The sequence below is a fragment of the Labeo rohita genome, chromosome 14 (assembly GCF_022985175.1).
Source record: "Labeo rohita strain BAU-BD-2019 chromosome 14, IGBB_LRoh.1.0, whole genome shotgun sequence".
Lineage (NCBI taxonomy): Eukaryota > Metazoa > Chordata > Actinopteri > Cypriniformes > Cyprinidae > Labeo > Labeo rohita.
This window is the reverse complement of record NC_066882.1, coordinates 15,997-26,776: the sequence shown is the minus strand read 5'-3', so window position 1 is coordinate 26,776 and position 10,780 is coordinate 15,997. Positions and strand designations below refer to the sequence as shown.

At 44.6% G+C, this 10,780-nt stretch overlaps 1 protein-coding gene across 1 annotated transcript; it reads left to right on the top strand.

Moving 5' to 3' along the window:
• Nucleotides 1–223: 223 nt before the first annotated feature.
• mcm7 (minichromosome maintenance complex component 7) lies at nucleotides 224–9,295 on the top strand. The gene is made up of 15 exons (XM_051128407.1): nucleotides 224–434; nucleotides 1,630–1,709; nucleotides 1,806–1,970; nucleotides 3,525–3,649; nucleotides 4,782–4,962; nucleotides 5,055–5,192; nucleotides 5,287–5,436; nucleotides 5,908–6,022; nucleotides 6,098–6,229; nucleotides 6,689–6,772; nucleotides 6,847–7,058; nucleotides 7,139–7,404; nucleotides 8,069–8,237; nucleotides 8,745–8,854; nucleotides 8,945–9,295. The coding sequence occupies exons 1-15, from the start codon at nucleotides 404–406 to the stop codon at nucleotides 9,150–9,152; spliced, it is 2,166 nt and encodes a 721-aa protein (XP_050984364.1). The 5' UTR covers nucleotides 224–403; the 3' UTR covers nucleotides 9,153–9,295.
• Nucleotides 9,296–10,780: the final 1,485 nt, after the last annotated feature.

Sequence of the window (10,780 nt, the reverse complement as noted above, 5' to 3'; positions counted from 1 at the left end):
TTAATCATGATTAGCTATACTGTATTTCTTATAACGTCGAGCACACATATATAAGCGCTGCCGTTTCCGCGCTGAGCTCGTGGCGGATGTTTTGAGCTGTTCGCCCCTTTTGTCATGACATCACAAACCAGACTGTTTTGCCGCCGTTTCAAAGCGCAGATATTATTGGTCGAACTGCCCACGTGACACACTACGTTTGGAAGATTCTCGCGCCACAGGCAGAGCCCCACCCTCGCGCATACGCAGACTCGCTCTCATTGGTGGAGAGAGCAAGCAGACTCGCGCCAGTTTTTGCAGCTGCCCTCGAGACCGTGTTGCATCTCCAGTCAGTAAAACGTTTCCTGTGTAAAATATACACGGATTTATTTTACAAACGTGACTATTTCACATTTTCGCGATAAACATGGCACCGAAGGATTATATGGCGGAGAAGGGTAAGTTGGGAAATTTACTTCTAGCGCCCAATGAACTTTAGTTTTGTTCACTTTTCTCCGTTGTGTTCCTGAGCTCGCGTGATACGCATCAAAGTCCGATTAAATGAAACTTAGGTCAAAACGCTTATTTATACTCCTTTATATTTGGTATCTGAACTCGATCAGAATGTTACTGTGGAATCGGTGCGACACATGTGCTGTTTTACTGCCATATGGCGTTTGTTTCGTTACGCTTGTAGATGCAGATCTAACTTAGTTTTATTGTGACTCGCGGCGGCCGCTGGAGTTGCGCGCGCTTGCGCTGAAGTGCCCGGATGGAGTTTCGGAACAAAGAGCGGTGGCGCGCGGAGAGCACGTGCTTGGTTTCAGACAGCACGCACTCATTTCAGTGAAAAGTTGGACAGATCCGTTCATAATCGTGTGTTTTCTGTTGATTCCGATCGTCAGACGTCGCGTTACGGCACAGTGTGAAAGTTTCGTCTGTACGTGTGAACGGGGCCACGCGAACCAACCCCCGACACTGGAGCGCGCTCCCGTCGGCGCGGTTTGATTCCGCTGGTGGTGATGATGCGCGCTCACGGCCGCGTTCTGTCTGGACTAGTTTATAAAGCGCGGAGTGATCGCGGAAGCTCCGCGGGCTGTAGCGCGGCTCCGGAGCCATGTGCTGCTTTGTTTACAAAAACAGCAGCCATCGAATGGCCTTACACACGCGCTTGTAACGCGAAGGCCAATGTGCAGCGAGATGACGCGCGGTCGGAGCAGATGTGGTCTGTCACACCGAGACTGGGACTCGTAGGTCGCGACCAGGTTAGTCGACACGACACCAATGCGATGTTTTGCTTAAAAAGTGGATAGGAGGCTGTTTGGACGCGTCGATCATTATTGTGTAATTTAACTATTTATTTTCAAGCGTTTATTCTCTGTTCAGCAGCTACTTTGAATTCTGGCCGTGCAGCGCACATTTTCAACCCTTTTATTTTGGCTGCTCTTTGCCTTTCGCTCGTTTGTTTACGCTTCCTCCGCGCGCGCTCACGTGACTGATGTTTGTCCCGCTGCACCTCTGCGTGATCGCGCGCTCCTCTGGAGTGGAAACTTTTTTTTTTTTTTTTTTTTTTTCCCTGCATTTAAACATTTACAAGAGCCTTCATCATATTTGTGTGTGTGACAGCGCTCTTTCTGCCAATTGTTTTTCCAGATAAATGCAAGCGCTTCCTGCAGGAGTTCTACAGCGAGGATGACTCCGGGAAGAAGGTGTTCAAATACGGCGCTCAGCTGGTGAGATCTACAGCCCGTTCTCTTCCTGCTGCTCGTGCGGCATCGCCTCAGGCTCCTGCTCACCTGTGTGTGTGTGTGTGTGTGTGTGTTTCTCAGGTGTCGTTGGCGCACCGCGAGCAGGTGGCGCTGGTGGTGGATCTGGACGATGTGGCGGAGGAAGACCCTGAGCTGGTGGAGAGCGTGTGTGAAAATGCCAAACGTTACACCGGACTGTTTGCGGATGCGGTTCACGAGCTGCTGCCTGAATACAGAGAGCGGGAGGTGCTGCTTCTGACGACCATCGCACTATACTGACATGATGAGAAGGGTCTGGCTGCAGACATGCACTTACGTCTGACATCACTTGCAGTCTTTTTTTTTTTTTTTTTTTTTTTTCTTTATTATTAATCTTTTAACATTTTACTGCTGTAGCCAGGTGGTGAAGACTAGCCTATCCTATCTACACTGTATGATGAATAAAGCAACCGGGGTAAAGTTAGATCGCGGCTTTGGGCATGTTTCGACACGTTTGTGGTGTGTTACTGCTCTGAAGCGGTCACTCTAGTCGATGCTTGTGTTTGTACTCGTTAAAGCGCTGCATGTCTAAAGTTTGGCTAATCCCCCACCTCGTACCTATACCTAATTGCTCAACAAATGCTTAATGTGGCAAAACAGACTGATATGATAAAGACCAAATTCAGTATAAAACTATTTGTTGACAAACTATGTACTAGCAGATGTGCACACGCAATAAGAAATGCATTGTGATATTAATCTCCGTATAGGCAAACAGACGTGCCCAGAACGCAGTGCATTAATTAGACGTTTTCCTCCCAAAGAAAATCAATATAAATAAAACATGTAATGTAGCATAATGGACAAAAACAATAATATAAAAGGGCTGTAGAGATTATTCTATATGGGAAAACGCGAATAAACGCGGCGTTGCGTTTATTATGGGCTCACCTGCTTGTCTGTAGTTTTAATAATGAATAGGAGCATACTGAGTTTAGTCTATCATCTTAGTCCGCACACTATATAAACACTATATACATATAAATGATATTAATAAACTGTATACTGAATCTTAATACATTAAGCCATAGGCTATTAAGTGTTTATGGTTTTCTACGGGAGGAAAAAGCGTAATGAGAGACTTTGCGCATTGTGTTCATATTCTGCTGTTCTGTGGCCACAGATTTACAGGTCTTGTTTTTATCTCCTACAGATGACTTGCAGGACCTGCTATTAAATTTGTTTTAATCGTAAAACCACCACAGCGTCTTGTCTCCATTGGTAACATGCACAATTTGTGTGGCTTGTAAGTGACGTCGCAGGTAGCAGAGAGTACAAGTGGCGATTGCGAGTGACATTGTAATTTAGTTTCTTTTTTTCTTGTCTTTACCATCTGGCTGCTATTGTAAAATGTCGAGATATTCAAATAAATGAATAAAATAAAATACAAATAAAGACTTACGGAAGTGCAGTTGTCTGAGAGTTCACGTCTGAAAATGCAGTTGCATATCTGCAGCCGGACCCTATTCGACATGATAGATCTATATGATTGTCAGAAAATAAAAACGTTAACGGCTTATGACGTCCAGTACGACACTCTAGAAAATTATACCGTAACATGTCATTAATGACTTGTAAAATAAGTGTGTCCAACTTTTGTTTGCATGACCTTCTTAAACAACTAGTTTTAAATGAGCGTCACACACAACTTTATTTGCAGACATGCAGGATAAAAATCTTCACACAGCTGATGTTTACTGTATATCACTAATGTTGCCTGCTGATCGATATATTCATGTCTGAGCCGTGTTTGTTTTGTAGGTCGTGGCGAAGGATGCCTTGGACGTTTATATCGAGCACCGGCTGATGATGGAGACCAGAGGTCGTGATCCCGCAGACACGCGTGACGCCCGGAACCAGTATCCATCTGAACTCATGCGCAGATTGTGAGTGACTCAAACGGGCTGGTTTGGTTTGCAAGCTTTTGATTCTGTTTTGATGTTGACTCTTTTGCACGTATATTAGCTGATGCATCAGTTTTGCTTAAGTGAAAATCTCTCAATGCTGTAAATCAGTGTTTCTTGACTCCAGTCCTCGGGGCCCACTGCTCTGCACAATTTGTATGTTTCTCACTGGGAAATGTTTAGAGCAATGGGCCCCGAGGACTGGAGTTGAGAACCACGGCTGTAAATAATAACCTGTGCTATAATACTAAATATTACAATAATATTAAAGATTAAAATAAACAACTATGAAAGTCAGTTGACTTGTATTATTAGTAATGATCAACGCAATTTAATTTTTTACATTTGAAGTTTGCATCTGTGGTTATATTCTTTTCGTGTTTATTGCTGTTAAGCTGCTTTGACACTGTTTATGTATGAAGGGTTATAGAAAGAATATATTATAATGACTATTATAATGACTAATTATAATGACTATAATTAGGGTGAACACCCATCCCGCTTTGCGTTGTACCGCACAGCATTTTCACCCCTTGTCCCGCACGCTGCATATTGAGAAAATGTCCCGCATTTTCATCAGTCTGTTGGTCATGATTAAGGAAATGTACATGTTCTCTTGCCTTTTTAAAGACGCCTTTTATTTATTCTCTTTGTGGCGTAGTTTTTACGCAAAGGAAGCGTGGACCTCATCAAGTGATTTAGCAGCACTGATGGAAATGGTCGAGTGCACATGAAAAACGTGATATTCTCCATTCATTTTAACCAATAAAAAAAAAGAAATCGATGCAGCTTTCAGACACAACTTATTTTAATAGTTTGTTTGAGATTGTTTCTATGGTGTTATTGTAATGACAAATGTTCAGAGCACCAAAATGCGCGAGCACTAATCTCTTTTCTCGCAGGTGGATTCTCTTCACTTTCATACAAAACAGACGCACTTTCTCTCGTTTACATGTGCATGCTTAGAAACATAAGGTCATATGGCAGACACACACACACACACACACACGTACGTGTCCAGGTGAATTCAGTGTGTGTTATTGCATGTTTGTCATATTGTACTCACTCAGTGGTTTTCTCATTTATAATTGCATGAATCATGTGTGTTTCTCAGTGAGGTTTATTTCCGTCCTCCATCCACACTGAAGCCCAAGGTGGTGCGTGACGTGAAGGCCGACAGCATCGGTCAGCTGGTGACCGTCAGGGGAATCGTCACCAGAGCCACGGAGGTTAAACCCATGATGGCCGTGGCCACATACACCTGCGATCAGTGCGGAGCCGAGACCTACCAGCCGGTATGAAGGTTATTAGTTAACGTGTCTCTTAAAACACTCGTCCATTCGTGTGTGTGTGTGTTAACACGAGTTCTGTCCATGCCATTGATCAGATCGCTTCTCCGAGCTTCACGCCGCTCATCATGTGTCCCAGTCAGGAGTGCGTCACCAACAAATCTGGAGGACGGCTGTACCTTCAGACACGCGGCTCAAAGTTCATCAAGTTCCAGGAGTTGCGCATTCAGGAGCATGTAAGTGTGTGTGAGCGTAACGTTTTGCCTGGCTGAGTGTAAATCGTGCAAATGTTCACTGAGTTGTGTGTGTGTGTGTGTGTCAAACGCTCAGAGCGATCAGGTGCCGGTGGGAAACATTCCTCGCAGCATGACCATTTACGCCCGCGGAGAGAACACGCGTGTGGCGCAGCCTGGAGATCACGTGGCTGTTTCTGGAATATTCCTTCCTCTGCTGCGCTCTGGATTCAGACAGGCTGTACAGGTGACACATTTTACACACGTTACTGCCAGCTGTAGAGTTCAGCTTCGTTTTGTCGTCCTGTAGACTATGAACTGCTCTTATAGCATCAAATGTAAATGTTTATGCGAAATCAAACTTGAAATGAAAAGTCACCTTAACAATTGTTTTAATGCTTATTATTGGTGGATTGAGATTGACTCGTACGTGTATGTTAGAATTGAGCGTGTAATGTTTAAGTAGAATATCATAACTTGACTTCTCAGTTAAAGAATGCTCCTTTAATACAATTCACTGCAAGTTCTTTCAGAGTGCCACGCCCATGTCTCGACATCCAATACACAAACAGTAGGCAGAACAAGTCCCGCTTTACATTTGTATGGCCATCTAAATGTAAGGTCACATGACCTTGAGCTCTGTGTTTCCTGTATTCAGATAGGTCTGTAGTGTGTGTGTGTGTGTGCAGGGTTATTAATGTGTGTGTGTGTGTGTCAGGGTCTGTTGTCAGAGACGTATCTGGAGTGTCACTGCATCACTTTGATGAATAAGACAGAGGATGATGAGCTGGGAACTGAAGAGCTGAGTGATGAAGAGCTACGGCAGATCACGGGTAACATGCGTTGTTTTTGCGTGTGATTTCTAAGGGTAGTGACATGTCTCTGGACTCACGTGTGTGTGTGTGTAGAGGAGGACTTCTATGAGAAGCTGGCGGGATCCATTGCTCCAGAGATTTACGGTCATGAGGATGTGAAGAAGGCTCTGCTGCTGCTGCTGGTCGGTGGTGTGGAGCAGGCGCCGCGCGGGATGAAGATCAGGGGTGAGAATGCCTTGCGTGTGATGCTGGATATACTTCACTTAAATGACTGATTGATAACTCTTTTATAAACTGATCGTTATCTAAATCCCCAACACTCATGCATGTCTCTAAACATCAGAGATTTCACCCATAACAACAACGTGTATATATTTATATTATGTATATGTGCCAGAAAACACTGTAGAGTACAGTAGAGCTAGCGCTAAATAAAGTGGATTATTCATCATTATATGTCGTCATATCACCATGTCTGGGGGAAAAAAAAAAAAGAGCATTACAAGTATTGTGTTATGGAACCAAATTGACTGGAATAATGATACTACAGACTTTGCTTTACAGTAAATTCTGTTTTGTCTCATGTTTAAGTTTAATCAGTTCATTGATTTATTACCATGAAGCTCTTTTGACGCGGACTGTGTTGTATGAAGCCCGTGTGACCGAATGTGCCTGTGTTTGTAGGGAACATTAACATCTGTCTGATGGGTGATCCGGGTGTGGCAAAGTCTCAGCTGCTGTCCTACATCGACCGTCTCGCCCCTCGCAGTGAGTGTCGCCCGCAGTACGACTTCGTCCGCCGGCCGGCCTTCCCGCGACTAACTCTCGACGCTCTGTTTCAGGTCAGTACACGACCGGCCGCGGCTCGTCCGGCGTGGGTCTGACGGCAGCGGTGATGCGTGACCCGGTCACGGGCGAGATGACGCTGGAGGGCGGCGCTTTGGTTCTGGCCGATCTGGGCGTGTGCTGCATCGACGAGTTCGATAAGATGGCTGACGGCGACCGCACGGCCATTCACGAGGTCATGGAGCAGCAGACCATCTCCATCGCCAAGGTACGGTCCGCTCCGATCGAGCCGAGCGATTTCTGACTCTCGAACGATCGCGACCACACGTGTTGTCTCGTTTGTCTCAGGCCGGCATCATGACGTCTTTGAACGCGCGCTGTTCGATCTTGGCTGCGGCGAACCCGGCGTACGGCCGCTACAACCCTCGCAAAACCATCGAGCAGAACATCCAGCTGCCGGCCGCGCTGCTGTCCCGCTTCGACCTGCTGTGGCTCATTCAGGACAAACCCGATACGGACAACGACCTGCGGCTGGCGCAGCACATCACATACGTGCACCAACACTGCAAGCAGCCGCCAACTCACTTCAACCCCATCGACATGAAGCTCATGAGGTAAACGAGCGCCGTCTGCACCTCGCTTTAATGACTGACGCTCACACCCGCTGTTAGCGTGTGCGCTGACGCTCATCAGTACTGACAGTTTAATATTAGTATTACATTTTAGAGCAAAATTATGGATTGATATGGCACTGTTGATTAGCGACAGACATTTTTACTGTTTGATCACTCACAGCAATCTCTTCAAATATGTACGGTGTAAAATTGTAATTTGAAATGAATCATTTAGTTTATTGAAACCTAAACTGAACACAAGTAATGTTTTTATATAAACAGGAACTGTAATGGAAAGTGGCCTTAACTATTATGGTACTTTAATCATTTGATGCAATGCATTTATTGTGCACATGTTTTTACATTGTAGTTATAAATGCCTGCATGTAATTACATTTATAGTTACACTGTTGACCCACCTTTTACACCTTAACTCACCCTTAAACCTACCCATACCACCAAACCTGTCCCTAACCTTACCTGTCTCCCACCTCAATAGCAGCAAAAGTGTTTGCAATACTAAATGAACATTGTTCATTGAGTACATTGTACGTACTTTTTGATGTAAGTACTTAGAAGTTAAGGCCACCTAGTTGAGATTAAAACTGAACTGCAATTAGAGAAAATCATCTGATGACTTGTTTCATCTATCTGTGTCTGTCAGGCGTTACATCAGCAAGTGTAAGCAGAAGCAGCCGGTGGTTCCAGAGTCTCTGTCTGATTACATCACAGCCGCGTATGTAGAAATGAGGAAAGAGGCGCGAGTCAGTAAAGACACGACGTTCACCTCGGCCCGAACGCTGCTGTCCATCCTGCGCCTCTCCACTGCCCTGGTGAGACACACACAATGCAGACGACCTTACCGTTACAGGCAGGACCTGATCTCTGGAGCTGGACTGATGTGGCCGTCGGGTGTTAAAAGTGCTGTTTGTGCAGGTAGTTGCGTTCATCTCTACTGCAGAAGCAGCACTTCACGACACACGCCGCTGCTGACGCAGGTTCGAGCGACGCGCCGAGATCCGTGTTGTCGCGTGACGGTCAGCTTTGCGGGGTGGGCAGTCAGCCTCGGGTCTCGCCGCTGTGCAAACCCATGCAAAACTGACCGCGCGCGACACCCCGCAGCGCTCGGACGCAGAGACTAGCTGGTGTTGAGAGGCGGAGACTTGGGCAGTTGCTGGCTTTCCCACAAGGCATTGCACTTGTCTCGGTCTGACAGTGCCGGCACAACTCGTCCATTTGAAGTACACTTGACTTTGTAAAATCATTTGTACTTGAGGAATGTGGTGACATTCATACACTTGATAAGCTGAGGAGGTGACTTCAGGCGTGTGTGTGTTCAGGCTCGTTTGCGGATGGTGGATGGTGTAGAGAAAGAGGATGTTAATGAGGCCATGCGACTGATGGAGATGAGCAAAGACTCGCTGCAGGCCGACAAGACCAACAACACCAGGTACGTAAACGCGCACGCGCACACACACACCACTGAGTGCGGCGTGACCCGCGTCTCATCGAGTTCTCCTCTCTGTCTGTCGGTCTGCAGGGCGCAGCGTCCGGCTGACGTCATCTTCTCTCTGCTGCGTGAGCTGGCCGGCGAGGGCTCCGTGAGGTCTGTTCGTATGGCCGAGGCGGAGCAGCGCTGCGTGTCTCGTGGTTTCACTCCAGCACAGTTCCAGGCCGCTCTGGACGAGTACGAGGAGCTGAACGTGTGGCAGATAAACCAGGCGCGTTCACGCGTCACGTTTGTGTGAACAAACGCAACGAACAGAGTGACTGTACATGATCTGATGCATTTGAACCTTTCCGTCTGGTGTTGTGATGTGGAGGAGCAAGTTTTGTTTGTTTTGCTTTTAAATCTGTTAAATCCCTGAAATAAATGCTGTAAATAGATTAACTTTGTGTTTTGACTTGATGGTTTGTGGTAATTTCTGCAGAATTTTAATGAGATACTGATGCATTGATAACTTTGTAATGGGGTCCAATTAGTTTACTGAAAAGTGCAGTTAAACTGCATGGTTCATGTCAGCTCATGATAAATGTCATGCTTTTTTTTTTTTTGATGAATTTATATTATTCCCTTCGAGGGTGTTTAAAGTAAACATAAGGGCTTCATTCTGTGTGTACTGCTCCTACAAAATCATTTCTATTGGACACTTGAAATAGCCTATTTGACAAAACAGAAAGCTGCTTATTTTAGCCATCAGCTATGTTAAGGAAGATGTGACGTCCTCATGCTAGGTGTACTGCTCTGAAGAAAACCAAATGTTTAAGTTTTTACTGAACCAAACTTATTTTATAGACTAATAAATTTGCTATATTTGACAACACGGGCATTTATGGCACCTGCAGCCTAACTTACAGCAACTTTTCTCTGCCCTTTTAGGAGTGTTAAAGGGTATGTGATCTTTTATGATTGGTACAATCTTCTAACCAAATCCAAATTTTGGGCAGCTTGTAGTGTAAATAAGGTCTTCATATTATGTTTACTTCAGTTGGAATTTAGCTCCAACCCAAATTAGAGGAACCTGAACCAGTAATCAAGCTCTTGTTAGGCATACTGGAAACTTCCCGGCAGGTGTGTTGAGTGAAGTTGGAGCTAAACTCTGCAGGGCCCCGGCCCTCCAGGAGCAAGTGTTTGTTGTTTTTTTTTTTAATTTTGGCAATCCTTATTTATGCACCCCTGGATTTGCCATATTTGACCATACCCTGCCTCTTATTGCAGAATCAGCCCAATTAGCAGCAAATATTCTCCACCCTCTTTGAGGATACCCGAAATGCAATATAAGGTATTCACTTCTTTTGTTTTTTTTTTTTTTTTTTTACAACTCTAACTCCACATTTTGGCCATTTTTGTATGGACACTTGTACTTCCATTTGACAATACACTGCTTATTGCACCACATACTGCGCCTCTCGGTGCTCTTATCATCTGTGGACATGAGGCTGAAGATTGACAGAGCCATAGCTGGGTTTCATAGAAGGTTTTACGCCTCAGATTATGATCTTCAGTCTTCAGGCACAATTATCAAACATGTGTTTTTAAACGTTTATAACAGATAAAACATCAAAATAAAATGTATTTATTCCCCAAAGAAAAACATATTCAAGAGAACATAAACAAATGTATATATTTTTTATAATGTAACGTGTGGATGAAAATTCATCCACAAAGTAAATAATTATCATGGAAAATGTTTTTAAAACATAAGTTTAAAAGTTGTCGGTAGCATAGTGGTGGTGACTTTGAAGGCGAGCGACCATGGTGTACTTCGTTTATAGCCTAATGTTGCCTTTTTAATTTTGGAGCTTGTATTTAGGGTTAAAAATTAATAAAATTTGTATTATTTTAAGAAGACTATCTTAATGGACAAAACACGTA